This window comes from Polypterus senegalus, chromosome 9, assembly GCF_016835505.1.
Source record: "Polypterus senegalus isolate Bchr_013 chromosome 9, ASM1683550v1, whole genome shotgun sequence".
NCBI classification, from domain to species: Eukaryota; Metazoa; Chordata; class Cladistia; order Polypteriformes; family Polypteridae; genus Polypterus; species Polypterus senegalus.
The window spans coordinates 48,173,106-48,195,053 of NC_053162.1; the positions used below are offsets into that span (position 1 = coordinate 48,173,106).

At 38.8% G+C, this 21,948-nt stretch overlaps 3 protein-coding genes across 4 annotated transcripts in view; 1 reads left to right on the plus strand and 2 right to left on the minus strand.

Annotated features, from left to right (window-relative positions):
* Positions 1–2,394: 2,394 nt before the first annotated feature.
* On the minus strand, positions 2,395–7,514 carry thap11 (THAP domain containing 11). Its single transcript, XM_039763087.1, has one exon. It carries the CDS (start codon positions 7,293–7,295, stop codon positions 6,504–6,506), a length of 792 nt encoding a protein of 263 aa, XP_039619021.1. The 5' UTR covers positions 7,296–7,514; the 3' UTR covers positions 2,395–6,503.
* Positions 7,515–8,623: 1,109 nt separating this feature from the next.
* LOC120534859 (protein GVQW3-like) lies at positions 8,624–18,243 on the minus strand (the record flags this gene model as incomplete). Its single annotated transcript, XM_039762373.1, has 2 exons — positions 8,624–8,687; positions 17,723–18,243. Coding segments are annotated over 2 exons (585 nt in total), but the record flags the coding sequence as incomplete, so codon positions are not given.
* The window catches only part of LOC120535325, a 51,520-nt gene continuing 42,653 nt past the window's right edge, over positions 13,082–21,948 (plus strand). Inside the window, exon 1 of one of the 2 annotated variants that reach the window (XM_039763088.1) lies at positions 13,082–13,263. The gene's annotated coding sequence lies outside the window, so the exon portion shown is untranslated. Of the gene's footprint in view, positions 13,264–18,357; positions 18,380–21,948 lie in introns of those variants that run through there. The other variant, XM_039763089.1, reaches the window with a different exon arrangement.

Genomic DNA, 21,948 nt, shown 5'->3' on the forward strand with positions numbered 1-21,948 from the left:
TTCGGCTGCTCCCGTTAGGGGTTGCCACCCACTGTGGATCATCTTCTTCCATATCTTCCTGTCCTCAGCATCTTGCTCTGTGACACCCAACACCTGCATGTCCTCTCTCACCACATCCATAAACCTTCTCTTAGGCCTTCCTCTTTTCCTCTTGCCTGGCAGTTCTATCCTTAGCGTCCTTCTCCCAATATACCCAGTATCTCTCTTCTGGTATTTAGATTACCTGTCTTGAATTTCCTGTAGGTTTCATTTTTTTGTTATCCCAATGTCCACTTTTCCCATAGAATATATATGCATAGATACAGTACATACAAGTTCCCTCAAATCCAATTATTCAATTTCAGGGATACAATGGGGCTAGGGACTATCCTGACAACATGTGGCACAAAGCAGGAAATGGTTCTGGACAGGGTGGCAGTCCACCACAGTGAACACATCACCTCTATTACACCAAATTCATAAATGCCAATTGACTGTGCAGGACAAAGTGGACATTGCCCATTCTGCTTGCCTTTTGTGGCACACTAGGCCTGTTAGGAAATCAGATTTAACAAGGATGGAGGCATCCCACTGCATGAAAGCCTCACTTGCATTCCAAACTAAGTGAACTCCAGCTTGTATCAGGATCTACCTGATAACAAAGGTGTAAATCAGAGTTGCACTGACATCTCTCCAGAAGCCCCTCTGTAGACCTCTTGAGCCAGAAGGTGCAAAATGGGCTCAAGCAAGAACAAATTCTTTTAATTCAAGGGATGACAACTAAGATGGTCAGAAGAGTCCACCTAATAAAAGACACTGATTTTGTAAGTGGGGGTGACTTAGATCAATTGGAGAAGGTTCAACCTTCCTTTAAAACAATATGCATCCCATCTCTCAAAGTAAGGAGAAGAAAAGAGACAAGAGAATGCCATGTTGAGAGAAGTTCGGGGATTCTCTCACAAAGGGGGGAACTCTCCAAAATTACTTTCTAAAACCTTCTCTCAAACTGAAACCTATGAGATGTCTTTACCTTGAAAAGCAAATTTTGACAAACTATGATCTTTGCAGACCAGAAGCTGAGATGCAGTCTGTCAAGCCAAAGCTGTGTGCCAATAGTCTGATGAGGCTGAGAAGCCACAACTTCAAGAAAGGAACTTCAGCATCTAAACTCTTGGGCCAGACTGAGTAAATGCCTTTTCCCTATGAAGTGGCAAAAGACAGCAGAAGGCAAGCTGAAGAGGCAGCAGCACAGCACTGACAAGAACCATGCAGTAAAGAGAACAAGTGTACTTCAAAACATGAAGAATATTCTACTTGGACCCAGAGCAACAACAAAGCAGCAACTCCACACAACATCGGATTTCATCCATAAAGACTTGGTATTGTAAATCTATTTATCTGTGCTATGATAAAGTAGAACTCTAAATAACCAGTAAACAGCTTCTGTATAGTCTGTCTGCATCCAGACTTGTATGTCAATGTGTATATGCAGTTATCACATTTCTTTAATACTTGTACTTATCAACAAATTGTATAATCTGTTTCTTAAAATGAGTGTGCCTCAGTTAGCTTGATATAACTCTAAAAGCTGGAGATCTGCCTAATACAAAAGAGAAAGGTAATGTAAATAAAGTAGGAGCCTTGCAAATTATTGGATTAATTACTGGTATAACCCAAAGGCAAAACTGATAATTACTTAACCAACTTAAAATTTCTTTTTCAGATCCCACATTAAAACGGCATCCTCCTGAGTGGCTGTCTCATTGATTATTAATCAATCAAAAGTTCCTACAACTGCACACCTTTGGGGATGTAGGATAACCAGTGGAGAACTCATGCAGATACAATATGTGAAGAATGTGTTAACCTCCATATAGATGATGGCCTGAAAAGGGTAATGGATCTAAGAAAGAACAGCACTAATATCCATGTCACTGTGCTGTATCAACATCAAATATCTGCATCTCTGATTTAGTATTCTTGCTCCAAAGCTGTAGAATGATCTTCCTTTGTCTATTCGAGCTACACACAATTTACTCATGTCTCGGTGTCTTTTCAAAATGCGCCTTTTCAATAAACATTTTGGAACTGCTTAGTTTCTGTTCTACATAATTGCTGCTATTGTACTGACAAAAAGTTTAGGATACTGACTTTTGTCTTAATCAAGTTGCAGGTATAATAATATAGTAGGATTACATCCTCTTGCTCATGTGTTTCTCTTGTTCTTTGTTGCTTATGATGCTTGCATCTTGTAATGTGTAATAACTTGCTTTGTAAATCACCTTGAATAAAAGTGTATGTGAAATAAATAATAATAATGACGTCATAACCAAAGAACTCCATCATACTTTGGTAATGGACTTTGTGAAATCACCCTAACCCGACACCCACAGGCAGGACACGAGTTTGCCACACAGCACATGGTTTATTCAAATGGGGCAGCGCTTTTTCTTCACTCCCCACTACAGAGCACAGCACACAAGGCAAAGCACAAAAGCACCAAAGTACAGTACATACTACAGTGTTCAGTCCAGCCCAGATGCCTTTCCTTCTTTGGCTTCTTTTTCTTGTCCTTCCGCCTATACTCCTCCCCAGGCAAGCTTTGTCCACCTTCTCCTGACTCTGGATCCCTGAAAGGAGTGAAGCTGCTCCTTTTATTCAGGTGCTGGGAGTATTCCAGGTGGCTCATCGGTATTACCTGGAATCACTTGCAGGTGTGCTGGAAGTCCACTATAGGACTCTGCAGTTCCCCCTGGAGGCCACCATAACCCAACAGGGCTGCACCAAACTCCAGTTTCCGGCGTGCCCTGCGGTAATCTATGGTGCCACAGCCACCCAGGAGGGCTGCCCTCTAGTGTCCCAGGAGAGGTATTTGCCTCAGTGATGTTCTCTCACCTGGTCCTTCTATTCCGTTGGCATCCCGGCCAGGTAATGGCCATGGCCACCCGTCACAACTTTTATTTCATATTTAATGCTTTATCAATTGGATAAAGGATCCATGGATCAGATTCACTATGGACTCCTGTGCAGTTCACTTAACCACTGTTAAATAATAAAAACACATTTTTTAACAGTAAAAATAAAAATGTGCTTGTTCTGATATCACATTGCTTTTTCTTTTAACTGCCATTCCTACCATTAATGTTTTTAAAGCATCTTTTTTGCACACCACACCATCTTCTACACTAAACACAACTTTGGGACTATTACACAAGGCAGGTACCAACCCTGGAGAAGACACAGGTGCAGTAAAGCCTTTGCACAACTGTTTCAACTAATGAATTTAAAGTACAGATTAAGATGGAATATAAATAAGACACCTGCTGCCATCTGGAGGACTATAGGGAAGAATACCTGAAAGCCCAACATAAGCACGCATCTCAAAAGAAAGTCCTTTATAAAAAATGTTTATTTGATTATCATGGACTGCAAGACACAAAAAGGTGTGATAGTAACACAGGTGGAATGAACTATTTAAAAAAGGTTTCCTGTAGTCTGGAAACACATCAAAGTATATTTGAAAAAATTCCCTTTATTTGCTTCGACCATTCCAACAAATTGTTTTTCTTCCACTGAATAGGAATACCTTATACTAACTGCAGCATTGAATACTTTTTCATTCATCTTTATATGCATTGCAATGATCCCCATCTGAAGTTTAACATCAGCCTTAAAGCTGTTTCTTTCACTATTCTGACAGCTTCCATTTAGATAAGCCAAAGAAAATTCATTTTTATTTTACATGAGTAACACTTTAGTTTAGACTGGAAACACCTAGGGGATGTTTTTCTTGAGTGTCCAAAGAGTTTAAAACTTGGAACAGATTTCCGATATGAGAAACACAGTAGACCTATGCCTTAGAATGACTGTGGAATGCACGTTCATTTAGGAACTTCACTACACATTCAGTCTTTACAAGAGCAAACGTTATTTTCACACTCTTTGCATATTATGCATTGAGCTTTTTTTTCTTCTACTGCATTACAATGCCTTCATTTCCTTTGTGTTTAGCCAGCATAGCTACAACGTTTTCTCTTTCTGAAAGATTGTACTGCATTGTAGTCATCCTGGTACACTCAGCTCTACCAACCTTAAGGCTGCTGTAGACTGTTTGTTAAAATGACTTAAGTAGCTGGCTGAAGGTGAAAATGTGACTTTTCTTTTCTTCAGTCATAAATCTTCAACAAATTGAACACTGTTTCATCTGATTTTGATCAAGGTTACCTTCACAATAACACCAGCCATATTATGTCTCCACTATCAGCTTCTTTACGTAATGTTTTCCATATTGATTAAGCTGATAAATAGGACACCATCTGCAAATCAACTCATATAGAATCTAAATTTACAATCTAAATACACATGAACAGGTATGGTCCACAGTGTCTTATTTACATCAGCACTGTCTAAAGTGTAGGTTAGCCCATTATCAAAATTTGAGCAGTACACTTTCAGAATGTGAAGACATTGATTTCCAAAGGACATTTATACATCTAGGCCTCTTCACCATACCAACTACTGGGAAGGCGAACCACTGCTTGATGTTCAACTATCCTACTCAACACTGGTTTCCTAACAAGTTGTAAATCCAGGCTGCCATCATGCTCTTAAATATCTGATGCTGCAATTAAGTAAGTAGAAAAGTTTACAATACATAGAATTATTATTTTTTGTGCATCACCAATAAAACTGGAAATGTAATTATTAGCACACTTCTAACTTATTCACTATAATGCAGATATTTATCCATATAATTAACCAGTGTTTTTTCTATGTCTGCACAAAATCTAAAATACAAAATTTCAACAGTGAGAGACCAGAAAAAGCTTTCACTTCGTTAGTCACAAGTCAATTACTGAAATTTTTTTAATTTTGCAAAAATACACATACATATGTCTATTTAAATATTTTATGTGCAAATTTGTGTGTTATACGAATTAAATTTCAGTGTGTAGACACACACACACAGTGGGAGGGTTAAAACAAGTATGCATACTGTACGCATACAGACTGAGTGTGTGTTCGGCTAATACCGACATATTTTAGAAGTGATGACAACAGTTTTAACATACTGATCTCTTAACAAGAGCTAATAAATGTTGAAATAATAACTAAGGAACAACTGGGGTCCTACTACAGAATAGGTGATGGTCATCTTAGATAACAAAGCCAATTATGTCTGGTATTTCATTTGTACCTCTACCAAGGAAAAACACATAACTGCCATGTTATGCAACATTTTTCCTAATGGTTTAATATAAGATTAAATCTAGGACAGAAAACCCAGATACCAGAAATTAAAATGGAAACAAAGTCATGTCTTCTCTGAAAAGTCCCAGAATGGATCTACACTAGAAATGTCATAGCTTCATACCTAAATGTAGACTTCTATAAAAAATCCACAGACAGCGGCACAAATCAACTATGAAACATAAGCGTTTTTGTCTCTTTCCGTGGGAAAAAAATACACAAAAATGCTTATATCTTGCAGCCTTCTACAGTACATTATAACTATGAGTAAAAGTACAAACAAAGTACATATAATGAATCCTATGTATGTCTATCACGTGAAGCCATTACAATTTCATTATACTGAACTGCCTGAACTGGATAGACTACTTGTTCTCCATATCTGTTTATTTACTTTCAAATGTGATTTCCCCAAAACCTTTGGCCGACAATAAGACTAAGAGACACTGCAGCTGCACAAATCACTTCTTTACATCTCAAAGAGGACAAAGTAAAAAACATAATGTAGCAATGTCAGTCAAATGTCAACAAGAAAGTTCTTTGAAATGTTACAAAATGTGAATTTCCAAAGTGAATATCATTAAAAGAAAATCGGTATTAACAAAAACGTATTGACCAGATTTAGCTGATGCCAATGTCAAACACGGTAAATAATATTGGAAATGCTTAACAAAATAAAAACTAACAGGTAAGCAAGCTAAAATGGCTAATAAAAAAGCTAAACATTCTTTTTCATTATAGAAATATGAAGCAATGGCAATTTCATACAAAAGATGTCACACAGTATCAAGTCATTTGGTATCCAATATAAAACACTGGGATGTTGGGGTTCGAGGCTTATCCAGAAACTTTTTTTTCCTGTACTTTTGATTAACATCCCTTTGCTGGACGAATCTTTATTTGCAAAAGAAAACATCCTGTCTTTGTGATCTAGTCTTAAATATCTGAGCATTCCAATGAAAAACTTTTTTTGTGTGTGGTTTCATTTAAAATATTGTAATCCATTCAGATTTTTTCGTGTACATGGCATTCGTTTTTTTCTGTATCTTTTGGCTTCCGGGTAAGATTTGTATCAATTTTCATCCCATGCTCCCGGTGTCTTTATCAATTATAATATTATTTACCAAGTATAACTTTTTCCCAATGAAAATTCCCTCCGGGCATCGCTAGATTAGCGCATGAAGCCTTTTGTCGTTTCCATTTCAAAGCAGTGTGTTTATCTATTCAATTTGAGAACTGTCACTATTACTGTTACTCCCACTTTATTGTCGTCCTTACATGCCGTGTTTCTTCCTGATCACCGCCTTTGAAAGCAGTCTGTCTCTGTCTCTTACTTCTTCCCGCAGTTTAGACTCGGACACTTTTAGATGACGGATTGTGGATTTCATCTCTTTCATCTTGACCTCCATCAAGGCAATGATGTCCCGTTGTTCGTTAAGTTTTTTTAGCAACTCTGCTGAGGTGGTACCAGAGGACAGCGAGTACGAGTGGTCCAATGTCTCAACTAAAGCCATCTCCCCTCTACTTACCCCTAGTGGCAACGAATGGGCCACCAGAGCGAACGACGCGCCGCTCTCGCACGTAGGGACCGACGAGGAGGCGGCAACGGGCAGCAGCGAACCGTCAGGGTGTTGCACGGTCAGATCGATGGGCTTCACGTCTTCGGGACCGCACTGGCGGGGCTGTGACACAACGACCCCGTCTCCTTCGCCTGTCTCGATGGCATCAACGGTGGCACCAAGTGTCAGGGCAGCAGGAGGCAGCACAGCAGATAACTTTCTGTTCCTCCCTCTCCGGCCTCGTCTCTCGTTCACCCCCCGCAGTGGGAAAAGGGTAGGCACCCTAATGCTGTAGGTCTTTCTGCCGCCGGCAAAGTGGATGCTGCAGACACGGTGGCCAGTGGTCGGCTGGAAGGTGCTGAAGCAGCCGCTAACGCCTGCACGGGAGATGTTCTTCAGCCAGATCTCCCGCTGTACCGGGTCCTTTGGGAAGGTGTAGAAGCGCAGTTCCCGATCCCGGTGCGAGTTGTTGTAGCAGCCGGGGACGCAGCAGGTGAAGCCGGGCATGCTTACGTGGGTGCGTGGGAAGGGGAGGGGGAAGATATTCTATATCAGAACGAACCCTCTTTTCTCCTTGTTTTTGCTATATTCCAATCGAAAAGTTATGTTTTCCCGTTTTTTCTAGTTTTAATTTCCTTCCAGCGCGCGTTGAGATCAACCCCGGAGGCTCCAGGGCGGAACTACAAGCCCCACAATGCTAACTACTTCCTGTTCGACTGCAAAATCGAAAGCGGCCAAGGCTCAATCACGGAACTTCAAGTCCCATGATGCGCTGGTTTCCAAAATGTTTGCCTAAAAAGCGTCAACGGTCTATGACTGGGACTACAAATCCCATAAACGCTAGCTTTCTGTTGCTAACAGTTTCACTGAAGGTTTGTCTAAATTTCATCACTGAATAGACAAAGTTTATTTTTGCTTTAACAGATTTAAAGACACAATGTTGTCAAAAGATTAAACTCTCGATCTGCCATTTTCTCAGTGTGGTACGCATCGGTCTTAGTGAGCGTGGATTGGATTCAGATGTACGGTGATTAAACCGAGTTCACACTTTTTAAAACTTGGCGTTATTACTGAGTGTGATCATTTTACTAGTGTGATACGTGGACTATGTGCCTACGTTGTCCCAGCTGATTCCAGAATTCGTTCAAACTCCTTGCCTGTCAGGTGATAGCACTGTGGCATTTTCCAATTTTTGTGCTGTCCTCGCTTACAAATCTGGGCTGCAATCATTTCTGCATGTAGAATGAATTTCCCCATGTTTGTCGGCTTAATATCCCAACGGTATGGCATGTGTCATGCCAGGAAAAGCTCGACCATGGTATTTATCCGGAGTGGTGGATCGTTACAGTGACAGTCGTTTCTCATTGCATCTCCTCAATGTACTGGGTATGGTACACAATGAGAGCTGTTAGGGTTTGGGATGCCATTTTTAATAGACGTTACAAAGCAACAATACTAGGAGATACTGCAAAAGGACAGTTCCCAATGGAACCCAGTTATTTATTAGAGGGTATCAAAAGAATGACAATAATAAGTAAAACAGCTTTAACTTATTGAAAGATAGAGACATGACATGAGATGAGGTGTTTGTATACAACAGGTATGTTCTAATTCTCCTAATAGAGGAGATGCTCGTTTTTTAGCAAATGTTGCAGTTAGGAGTTTTGCCAATGTAAAATCTCTGGATTAGAGAGTCAAATTTTTATAGTTTTCCCACATAACAAACAAACTGGTGAAATGCAAATGGGTAACCTACCAAAGCTTAACAACATGACATGGGGTTGATATCACTGCATCACAGACTATGTTAACTTCTGTGATAATACTGTGTTACTCTAAAAGACATTATGTTGCATTCCAAACAACAAGCGCTGGATTGGAATGGAGCTAAAATGTCTCCTGAATGAGAAAAAAGAGCATTCAAATCTGGTGACAAAGAGACTCTGAAAGATACACAGTGCTGAAGAAATAGCTGAGTGAAGTAAAGGAAGCTTACAAAGCTAAAATAGAAGACAGACTCATTCAGAATAATATGAAAGATGTCTGGAATGAATTTGGCATACTGTAATTACTGGGCTCAAGCAATCCAGTTCTCCGGTGCTAGACAGGGATGTGGACAAAGCTAATGCACTAAACATAGTTTTTAATAGAACCAGGTCCCCCACCACCTTCTTCAAATGACCAGTCTCCTACACTATACTTACTAAATTAACAACTATTACAACTTCAGTTAGAATGGTAGTGATAAGTCCACATTTGATCATCCATATGGCCTGAACCAAAACTAATGGTGAAGTGAGGAGACAAACGAGAAACCTACACACAGAAAAAGTGAAAGGACCAGATGGAGTCAGTCCTTGAGTTTTTAAAGCCTGTACTGACCAACTTTGTGGTATCATCTGTCACTTGTTCAGTCTGTTCCTAAGGCTTTAGAAAGTGCTGCTGCTGTGGAAAACATCCTACTTTGTTCCTATTCCAAAGAAGGCAGATGCCCCTTCACCTAATGATTACAGATAAGTAGCACTTGCATTTCACATCATGAAGACCTTTGAGAGACAGGCCCTGGGCTGCACGAGTCCTCCTGTGGTAGACTACCTTGGACCCACAGCAGTTTGCCTGTTGAATAAAGATTAACATGAGGACACAATGGTCTGCCTGCTCCACAAAGCTTATTCTCACCTGGACAATTATGTTTTTTGATTTCTCCAGTGCCTTCAATACCATGCTGATATCTCTGTTAACGGATAAACTCAGAAAGCTGCAACTGGACAAGTCTGTGGAGTCCTGAGTAATGAACTTTCTGTCAGGCAGACCACAGTTTTTGAGACTGAAGGACTGTGTTTCTGATATGGATGTGTGCAACACTGGAGCACCACAAGGAACAGTCCTGACTCCTTTTCTCTTCTCTGCACATCCCAGACTACAAATATAACACCAGGTGATGTCACTTGTAGAAATTCTCAAATGATTCAGTACTTATTGTGTATATTGATAAAGGTGATGAGAAAGAGTATAGAAGTAAGGTGGAGAACTTTATTTCTAGGTGCAAACAGAATTATCTGCAACTTAACATCAGCAAAACCAAGGAACAGGACTAGACTTAGGCTGTGTTAATGGATACAACAAGAGTTCTATTAAAAGCATGAGCCATTAGTATTTCACAAATCTGTTACCATCTATTTAAAACCCATATAATACAGTCATCAAAACATGTAGTAAGTAAATGCACATTTTACAACATTATTTTTACAAGCGTTCATTTTTCTTAACATAACTTATTTGTAATAAAAATGGAAAGTTGTTTTTGGAACACAGAAACTGCTGTAAAATGCACATAAAATTGACTGGTTATATGAATGTATTCACAACCTTTGTATTTTTTGTGAACATAAAAATGAAATTTAAAAATATTTTCAAATTAATAAATTATGTATTCTCATTGAAGTCTGAATGATGTTATATTTAAGAATACAGTCCAGTAGGTGCAGTATTAGGGTGTTATGCAGCCAGTGATTACAAACTCTATTATTCACATGGAGGAAGTGGTGAGCACAGACTCATCTATGGGCTTTCTTCAAATGTCTAAGGAACTAAAAGCAGACAGCCTATTTGAGTTTCGCCAAGATGCATTGCGCCCGCTTCAGATCACTTGTGGAGAAATTTATAGCTGTTGATTCAACATTTCAACAGCTACTCAAACTGTGTAAATGGAAGTTTGGCCTATTTTCTGCCTACTGAAGTCTATGACCAGCTTCTTGGTTTTGCTGACATTAAGGGAGAGATTGTTGTCCTGAGACAATTCCTGTAATCTGGCTGTAATCTGTCACTCTATCCATTCAGGCTGTGTCTTGCCCTGACAAAGATTTGATTGTGTTTTAAGTCGCAGTAGTCGGCTCAGTGTGCATGAGAGCTGACAATCGGTGAGTTCTCAGCCTGAAGAACACATTTAATACAGTAAGGAGGGATAAAGAAATGTGGGTGTTCTGGACCTTGCAAATAGAAGAGAGGTTCTCCTGTCTGATGCCTCATGTTTGAAGTTCCACGACAGAACAGAAGATACAGAAAAGGGATAAAATTGTGTCTGAGCTCGCCATCCTGCAATTACTACACAATATACAATTTACTCCAGTATTGTGGCATGTGTAATAGCTGAGAAAGCTATCATTTTTATTTGTTTATTGATCAATTGATTGGTTATATTATTTGTCCTATGAGCCTGTATCTTTGTTTTATGTTTCTGCAGCTTCATACATCTAAATTTCCCCTTGGGATTAATAAAGTTTATTTAATATAATCTAATCTGTTCTAAAAAAGCTTCAATTAAAGTTATCTCATTCTTTTATAATCATATTCTGTTATTTTGGATTCCATTAAAAAAGCATAGACTTTCACACAATTCGTCTTCTACAGCTTTTCCTACTTTTATGAGAGTTGCTATATTGGACCAGACTCCTCCATTTTCATGTGTTGTACACTTCCTCTCCTGATGACACTTTCTCCCTTAGTCTCCCTTCGCATGGTCCTTTCAGTTTCTCTTTGGTTGTCCTCTTCTCCTCCATCCCAACACCTCCATATCAATGATCCTTCTTAATTGTTTCCCTCTCTTCTCATGACAACATTCATATTTTGAATAATAAGGGCATTAAGTAGAAAAATAAGAGTTTATTTGTACTGTCCTCACAGAAATAAGATGTATACTGTGACACAACTATTGAATGAAATTTTTCACTTATTCTGAATTCCTGAAACGTTACAGTTCCTTGCTACCCTGGCCCTAAGGAGCATGTAATAGCTTTTGAAGCCATCACAGGAACGGTAGCAAGTTTGTTAAAAGTAAATCAAAAACCTTTTAGCAGTATTTTCCTTTCTGGTGTCATAACTAGTTTATTTTTGGATGGTGTGGAAATCAAGCATAATAAGGTAATAATACTCATATTAGGAAATAATAAACCCAATTTTATGCCACCTTGTATGCCCTTTTACTATACGATATTTTATAATATACATTTTAAATTAGTTTGGAAAATTCCACATAAATATCGTTTTATAAATAAGGTTAAAACGGTATAATTTAAAAAATAAAACTCAGATAAATCAGTCCTCTCTTAAGTTTAAACATGAGCAGGATGACTTGTTTTCTCTTTTTTTTTTTTTTTGCAAAGCAGAAGGGCAGTCTGTGGGGTCTGTGATGGACGGTGCAGTACTGCTGCTGACCACTAGAGGGCTGTAGGACTACTTCGGTTCTTAATGTGCCCGGCGACTCTCACATTATTTCCGTCAGCTAAGGCATCTGCTGTTGTTACGACTGCGATCTACAAATAACGTACTGAAGTTACAACAGACGTCTCATTTTTTTAAGGTATGCAATGCCAAATAGCCATCAACATACTGTATAAAAGTAAGAATTTTACTGTATGTGACATTACTGATTTTATGAACGCACCAATGCTTTGTTTAGGAGAAATGTTCTGGGCAAGCTTTCCCAGGCATTACACATGCAACAATGCTGAAGTGTGTACCTACCAAACAAGTGCAGAATATGAAGGCTCCATTCAAAAGTCATCCTAGCCCTGATCAAATAAAAATTATGTAAACTTTCAAATATACTCGAAATTGCTACACCTCCATCATAAAGAATCGCAAAGAGTGGAAATGTATTCCGAAGTCCACAGGTATAGCATAGGCATCCAGTCTAAGTACTACGAGACGCATTCACTCCCTCATGTAGCTCAATTTTAAAACAACTGTGAACTCAAAATAATCATCATAAAGCTTAATCCAGTCCTGGATCGCTGAGGTAACCACCTAATCTCAGAAGTATTGCCTGCAAGACGGATCGACAGTTTAGTCTTTCCGTCGCAGTCTGGCTTTTAATTTTTTGACACAAAAGGTGGATACATGTGTCACTTTATCAATTAAATGCAGAAAAGCAATCACATTGAAACGAGTAGTAATGGAACACCGTGCGTTAGTGGGAGTTGTAGTCCGAGCGATGTGACGTCTTCTTTTCACAGGTGGGGATTCTGGACATCAGAGCATCATGGAACTTGTAGTTCCAGGTTTGATTTTTGAATCCTGTCATCGATAGTTAGCACAGTGGGGCTTGTAGTTCTTCTCTGGAACCTCTGGTATTGTTCACATAGAAACCTCAATGCTTTTTAACGTTGTTCGGGCACTTTTCAAACACAAACAGACACAGAATGGCCAAAAACTGTCAATCTACGTAAAGCAGAAACTACATATCCCAAGACCACTTACAGTATCCTTTGACCTCTACCTCAACTGTCGCGTAATTTCGGTTTGAATGTAGCAGGCGGGAGATCACAGATTTCCGGGTGATTGTATAGTGGAGTTTTTGTTGTTTTTTTAACAACTGTTAATTGTTGGAAATATTTCAGTGTGTACTTCTCTGCATGAAGAAATACTTTTTAAGACTGCGAGGTTCGAATAAAACCTGAAAGGAACATCGTTACAGGTACATAGCTTAAAGTCATTTATTCTTCTACTTCATACAATAAATGTCTATCAGGCGCATTAAAATAAGTTAAGAGAAGCTTTGTAAGGAAAACGGCGTGCTGTTTTTAGAACAAACCGGCCCATTCATCGTGTGAATTATGTGTACATTGATGTTCCGATTTTTAGTACGTTAGCTTAATTTTTCTAAATTTACTGGTGTGAACCATTGAGAGTTATGAACGTTTCTTTTTATTTTGATTCCTTGCAACTAAGGAGTTTTCCACTGCTATAAAAACACCCGCATGATGTAAACTTGGAAATGTTTACAATTATAACTTTAGATCAGACAGTTACAGCATCGAAAATTTGAGGGGAAACTCGAGCTTCATTAAACATAATTAAAGACAGCATTTGGAATAATATATGATGAAACATGCCTTAATACAATTTTATTTTGAAGGCAAGGCGACTTACTGATTTGTATTTAGAGACTTATTTTTTGTAGTTTTTTATTTACAAATATATTGAAATATCTGTCAATATTAAGGATTAAAGAATATTAAAAAACTATGTCGTGTTTTAATTAAAATATATATGTAGGAACATAATATCTAAACCATTGTAATTTGATATAGTGTTGTTTTCAGATGGCTGCCACGATCTGCTGCACGAAACTCTAAATTGCGGAAATAAAATGAAACGCAGAATTATTGCTGAATGAACACACCTGAGTACACTAGAGATTAGACAAGGGGTAAACAGCAAAATGATCCTGGTGGGAGCATTTCTTGAATAAAGTAAAATGTTTGCGATCCAAGGATTGCTGGCTTCCTAGACCCTTGTGCTCTTAACTATTAAGACAAAACATTTGAAGTGATACAAATGCAGCAGATATATTTGATGAGATTAGGTAAAGGTAGATATCCCAGATTTGCACTTTTTTTTGTATTCTTTGCATTTTAAATTTAGTCTGTTAGATTTCATAATGGGTATTGTATAGGTATCTCATATTGTTCTTTTACCTTCTTTTTTTGGTTCTACAAATGTTATTATTTATTAGTGGCATTTAGTGATGGGAATGTTCATGTTCTAAAATCTACAAGTTTTTTCAGTGTGCATGTTGTAAGGTGTAGAGCTGTCAGTGTTAAAGCCAAAATAAAAGAATTGATCCAAATGTCACTGCTTAGTCCATATTTTTAAGCATTTTTTTATGTTTTGCAGAATGCTATTCTACAAAATAAATTTAATCCGCTTTCTGTGGATTATGGCTTTGCAGAACAGTTAGAATTATTTGAAATGCATTTTAATAGAGTGTTTATGTTTATCATTGTATATCTAGCTGTGAACCTGTGCATAAATTGTCCCTGGAATAATAAACAGTATCAGTCAATCATTTTCCTGGTGTGGGTTACTATTTTCATTACGTTCACAGTGGAACTACAGCCCATGGCCGTCTTAATGTTTCTGCGCCATTGCTGTCTGTCTTTTGTTGTGTGTTTATTTTTTCACTCCATCCTCTCACTTTGGGTTTCCCCAGACCTCCACTTCCTCCTGCCACTGCATTATTGGTCGGTCTAACACTTCTGATGACTTGTGGGATACCATTTATTAGCTTCTTAAGAGTTCTATAAATATCTAACCTTTCCATGGGTCCAAGCCATTGCAATTTTTTGATTTTTCACTTCGGCCACTAGGCACATGCTCGTACATAGATCCATAACTTCAGTATTAGTTATTATTTTTAATGTGCCATCTTCATTTACTGGCCGAAATATCATCCTTAAGACCCATTTTTTCCCAGGTTCATAGAATGTTTTCTTCACTTTTTGTTATTGTCCAACATTCCAGCCCAATACAGAAATTTTGGTTTCATCATGACTTTAAAAATCAGCACCTTTAGTTTTCTGACTTGATTTTAGTAGTCATTGTGAAGCATAATAATACAGTCCCGATCAAAAGTTTAAGACCACTTGAAAAATGGCAAAAAATCATATTTTGCATGGTTGGATCTTAACAAGGTTCCAAGTAGAGCTTCAACATGCAACAAGAAGAAATGGGAGTGAGACAAAACATTTGTTGAGCATTCAATTAATTGAAAATAATGATTAAATTGAAACAGGCTGTTTTACAGCTGATCAAAAGTTTAGGACCACATGCCTTTAAAAGGCCAAATCTGTGCCAAGATGTGGATTCATTGTCATTTTCTGTCTGGTAGTCACACGTTCTGATGGCAAAGGCAAAAAACTCTCCCTTTTTCAACGTGGTCGGTTTAACTTTATAAGCAGGGTCTCTCACAGTGTGCCATCGCTGCTGAAGTGGGATGCAGTAAGACAGTCATTTGGAATTTCTTAAATGATCCTGAGGATTATGGAACAAAAAAGTCAAGTGGAAGACCCAAAAAAATTTCACCAGCACTGAGCCGGAGGATCCAATTGGCTGTCTGTCAAGACACTGGACGATCCTCGACCCAAATTAAGGCCATTACTGGTGCTGACTGCAGCCCCATACCCATCAGACGGCATCTGAGACTGAAGGGCTTCAAAAACAAAAAACGCCTTCAAAGACCTCGTCTCCTTGAACGCCACAGAACTGCTCGTTGGACTTTGCAAGAGAGCACCAAACGTGGGACATTCAAAGGTGGAAGAAAGTTTTATTCTCTGATGAGAAAAGTTCATTTACAAAACCAATTTAATTTTGGATGGTTTCCAACGTTACTGGCATGACATGCAGATCCCACCTGAGATGTTTTCTACGCGCCACAGTGGAGGGGGCGCCATAATGGTCTGGGGTGCTTTTTCCTTCAGTGGAACAATGGAGCTTCAGGAAGTGCAGGGGCGTCAAACGGCCGCTGGCTATGTCCAGATGTTGCAGAGAGCATTCCTCATGACTGAGGGCCCTCGTCTGTGTGGTAACGACTGGGTTTTTCAACAGGACAACGCTACAGTACACAATGCCCGCAGGACAAAGGACTTCTTCCTGGAGGATAACATCACTCTTTTGGCCCATCCTGCTTGTTCCCCTGATCTAAATCCAATTGAGAACCTTTGGGGATGGATAGCAAGGGAAGTTTACAAAAATGGACAACAGTTCCAGACAGTAGATGCCCTTCGTGCGGCCGTCTTCACCACTTGGAGAAATGTTCCCACTCACCTCATGGAAACGCTTGCATCAAGCATGCCGCAACGAATTTTTGAAGTGATCAACAATAACGGTGGAGCTACTCAGTACTGAGTTCGTGTTTGGAAGTTTGATTTCTGTTTTGGGGGGGGTTTATGGGTTTTTTTGGAGTTGTGGTCCTAAACTTTTGATCAGCTGTAAAACAGCCTGTTTCAGTTTAATCGTTGTTTTCATTAAATTGCATGCTCAAAAAATGTTTTGTCTCACTCCCATTTCTTCTTGTTGCATGTTGAAGCTCTACTTGGAACCTTGTTAAGATCCAACCATGCAAAATCTGATTTTTTGCCATTTTTCAAGTGGTCTTAAACTTTTGATCCGGACTGTATTTGTTTACCTCAGCCAGTCTTGTTTAGTTTCAGGATGTATTCTATTATTCAGTTTCTATTATAAATATTGTCACCTGGATTTATATTTTGGCTTCCTCATTACAGACTCTAAGCTTAGAATGAACAACATTGCTGATACAACGTTCCTTTTCCTAAGTCCTTGGTCTATGTGAAAATCTTTTGATAGCTTACCTTGTTTCCTTTCTTTACATTTTGTTTCTTGTATCATCAAGACTATAAGGTGTGTTCTAGTTTCTTTTGTATTCTAAACTCCTGTAATATATTTTGTATGCCTCCCCTATCCACACTGTCATAGGCCTGTTTGTAATCTGTGAATGCCTGATGCAAGGTTATATTATATTCACAGCATTTTTCATGTACGAGGGATATCCAGAAAAAGGTTACAACAGCTGTTAAAAATCGAAAAATGAATATATTTCAACCACATTTACAGGGTATGTTCCAAAATATGTGTTTATTTCTCAACATAATCGCCGTCAACTTCGATGCACTTCTTCAGCTTCGGCACCAGCTTTTTTATACCCTCGTCGAATACGCTCCGCTCCACCTCCGAAAGCCACTTCTCCACTGTCTCCTTCACCTCCTCATCGTTGGAAAAACGTTTCCCACCCAAGAATTCTTTCAGTTTGGTGAAAATCTGAGGGCACAAGGTCCGGGCAATAGGGTGGGTGGGTAACAATATTCCATCCAAAGGACACAAGCAGGTCCTGAGTCACACGAGCGGTATGGGGTCTGGCGTTGTCATGAAGGAGGGACACACCACGAGTCAGCATTCCCCTCCTTTTGTCTTTAATCTTTTTTTTCAATTTTTTTAGGGTCTCGCAATATGTTTCAGCATTGATGGTGGTCCCTTTGGCCATGAAATCCACCAACAAAACCTCTTTTCTGTCCCAAAAGACAGATACCATAATCTTCCACTCTGAAAACTGAACTTTGAATTTTTTGGCTGATGGGGAATGGGTATGGCGCCATTGTTGGGACTGCCTTTTGGACTCGGGAGTATAGTGACCTACCCAAGTTTCGTCTCCAGTCACAATAGAGTCAAGGAAAGCCTCATCCTCGATTTTATAACGCTGAAGAAATTCACGTGCAGCCAAAACGCAATTTTGGCGATGTTCTGGAGTCAACATTTTTGGCACCCATCTTGCACTCAGCTTCCTGTAATCAAGTTTTTCTGAGACAATTTCATCCATGAGACTTCGTGAGAATTGTGGGAACATTTCATGAAGGGTGTCAATCATCACACAACGATCACTGCGAATTTTTTCATCAACTTGCTGCAGAAGCTCTTCTGAAACGAGAGACGGCCTCCCACTCTTTTCTTCGTCATGAGTGTCAGTGCGACCTTCTTTGAACGACCTAACCCACTTGTAAACATGCTGACGTAACATTACCTCAGGTCCATAAGTTTCCACAAGCTGACGATGGATCTCGGAGGCGGATTTGCGGCGCAAAGTGAGGAACTTGATGACCGAACGAATCTCGCATCGGCGGTAGGTGGAGCAAACGGCCTCAGCAGAGGTTGACGAACTCGCTTGCTGTGATGACATTTCACAACTGACTGACGCGGTCCCTGGCTTATTTTGACCGTTAGGACCCCCCTACATGCAGGTATGCCAACCTTCGAAAAAAAAAATTCCCTGCACCCTCCAGGGCACTTGTAACCTTTTTTTCTGGATATCCCTCGTATAATTCTTACTCTGATAATGTGATCAGTGGTGGATCTGTCTTTCCTAAGTCCAGCTTTTGACAGGCCCCAGCAGTTTCTTGTACTTATTTTTCCAGTTTCCATCCTAATATTTTGAAGAAATATTTTATGCAGAATTCAACAATGTTATTCCTCTATAGTTACTCTAATCAACTTTCTTTCTTTTTGTGAATGGATCATATGATATCCATTCTTGTAGCATTTGCCTACATCTCCAAACTTGTTGAATTATTTGTACTTTTGTCTAGTCATACTTTGTTCACTGCATTTCAAGAGTTCAGAGTGCAATACCATCCTCTCCAGGTGCTCTGTTGTTCTTGCACCTCCTTTTTTTGGTTCTTTGACAGTGTTTTCTTACCTCTTGGGGCTTTTGAGTGCCCATTCCTCACTATTTTCTACCTTTTCTACCTTCTTATTGAGAAAGTCTTCAAAATATTCTCCCCCTTTCTAGAATCTTACTTTCATCTTCAATTACCGTACCATTTTTATGCTTGCTAAGAAACATTTGTTAAACTCTAATTCTTAAGTACAAGTTTCTGTTGTCTTTTTCTCTTCTCATGTCTTCAATCTCTTCTAGTCTTTCCTTTTCTAACGCTCTCTTCTTCTTTCTTAATACTCTAGTTGCCTCTCTTCTTTTTATTAAATAATAGCAAAATACAAGAAGCAATATTAAAGAAGCAATGAAAAAGAAAAGGAAACATTTTGAAAATAACGTAACATGATTGTCAATGTAATTGTTTTGTCACTGTTGTGAGTGATGAGTGTTGCTGTCATATATATATATATATATATATATATATATATATATATATATATATATATATATTTACACACACACACATAAACATATATCTATACATATACACACATATATATATATATCTACATATATACAAATACATATACATAGACACATACATACACACACACACACATATATAAACATATATATACATATACATACATATCTACATATATACACACACAGCTATTTCAGATCAGTGCAATACGCTGCTTGTTAAAACGGATAACTCCGCTCTTACGTGCAAGTCTGCGTGGATATTATGAACTATCGTATTTGTTCAAGTTCTATTTAAATTTTAAATAGAAGGAATTTTTATTTAGTCGACAGAAATATCTTTGGTAGGAATGGTAAAACAGACAGGAATATTATTCGTGAATAAATCAACTCAAACCTTAAATAACTTAAAAGAACAAACATTCAAATTTCTTTACTCTTATGTAAATTTATATAAAAAATAAACTTAGATTTTAAATATCCCAAAAGATTTTGCTCTCCATAAAAATATATCCTTTCAAAATTATACAAATTCAAATATGAACATGCTGCATAACAAAACCTGGAAATATAAATAAAATGTGTTCCTTTCAGCAATAACAAATCAAATCATTCAGTTGTCTTTGCTCATATGTCATTTTAGAGCTGGACGCCTGGCATCTTTTTGGCAACAGGTTCGTTTCTGTTTGGTGTGAGGTTCTGTGTTGTGGAGATTCTCAGGATGGATTGCAGGTGCTCATCAGTGAGGCGACTCCTGTGTGCTGTTTTGTTAGTCTTTATCACTGAGAAGAGCTTCTCACACAGATATGTGCTACCAAACATGCACAAGGTTCGAGCCGCATGTAGACGGACTTTTTTTGTTCTTCAAAGTCACCAAAGCGCCGTGCAAACTCAGTGCGCTCAGTTTATCAGCAAAGTGCGATTTGGGAACACCGTAGTGACGACTTGGTTTAACATTACTTGGCAACAGGGAAAGTTGCACTGGTGCATTTGTGTCTCCCATAAAAGCAACTTCACTTGAAATCACTTTGTGATTGTGCACGGGTAAAACGTCCGCTGAAGTGTCAGATTCTTATTTAATTCTTCTGCTTTCTGTATCTTCTGCATTGCATTCAGGTCTTTCAGCCTCACTGATGAGCACCTGCAATCCATCCTGAGAATCTCCACAACACAGAACTCCCTGATGTTTTGTCTCATAGTGCCGTCTTAGATTAAATTCTGTAATTACAGCCACATTAGCTCCACAAATGAGACACACGGGTTCAGTAAACATATACTCAGCCTCCCATCGGTTTTAAAGGCTCTATTTTCAGAATCAACTTTTCTCTTCAGCATCGTGTGAGCTAGCTTCGCAATAACTTGCAGCATCATAAGCTAGACTTGATTAACGCGGTAAGTGTTCGGCAAGGCAGCTGAAGCGCTGCATTATGGGATCTGTAGTTTATTGTGTTACCAGCGCTTCATATACCCGGCTTTAATAACAATAATACAGTATATAAAATGATCTCGGGCGGATATAATTACACGGGCGGATGTGGCCCGGCCCTTGAGTTTGACACATATGGACTAAATAGAACTTGAAAAGATATATTTTTCAAATGTGATCGCAATTCAGATAGAGTTGACGCACACTACAGCCTACATGCCTCAATAAGTCATCCTCCACTCGCTCTTACTTTTTACCGTTCATCTAATGAATACACTGAGTATGGCTTTACCAAAACAATCATTGATGGCGAATAAAGTATCCATTATTCGAGTATGTAGATCGGGATATATATATATACATATATATATATACCCGCGTATTGCAGCGGAGAAGTAGTGTGTTAAAAAAGCTAGAAAAAGAAAAGGGAACATTTTAAAAATAACGTAACATGACTGTCAATATACAGTATTTGTTTTGTGAGTGTTACTGAGTGTTGCTGTCATCAAGGATTTGATTATCATTATTTCTTTCAATCAGGTTCGTATTTGTAGGATGTGTTGTGTTCAAGTTACATTCCGTGTTTGTCAATCGTTGTAAAGATGACAGGTTTCATTCATCGATTCGTTTCTTACTGCATCAATAAACAGCTCGTCTTCTTCTTTATCTGAGACCTGACACACTGCATGCACGGGTTTTTTTTACACTGTCTTCCTTTAGCGGGACATTGACTTTTTCCAACGTGTGCTTTGTTTCCGCAGTAGTTGGATTTATGAATATGCTTGTATGTATCAACGCTTCATATTTTTGCTGCCTTTTCAATTGTGTAATTCGGTTTTGTTCAGCGCTCTTTGGAACTGTTGCTTTTATCTGTGCACTGCGCCAGTTCACGTGAGCCACTCGGTGTACATGCATCGAAGGTTCCCAGCTGTGCTGGTGCCATCTCGTGCTATGTCCATGGCTGTATTTAATGTTACCTTAGTCCTGGCACTTAAAACTTTCTCTCGCAGTTTCGCTGAGTTTGTGTCAAACACCACCCTGACCATCTCATCTTCCTCTCCATAAGCACAGTCCTTCACCCGTGAATATTTACCCGTGGCAGTTTGCTATTGGATTGCCGCTGACGGACGGCCTTATATGGGTGGGCACTAAATTACAAACGCCAGCGCAGCCTGTCTATGAACTTAATTTAAAGTGTAGGTTTACATCGTGCTTTGTTTCAAGTAGCAGAACTCATGAATATGGTT

Bases quoted from the DNA above. Each gene is read 5' to 3' on its own strand.
- thap11 (XM_039763087.1), bottom strand. From the start codon at position 7,295: ATGCCCGGCTTCACCTGCTGCGTCCCCGGCTGCTACAACAACTCGCAC.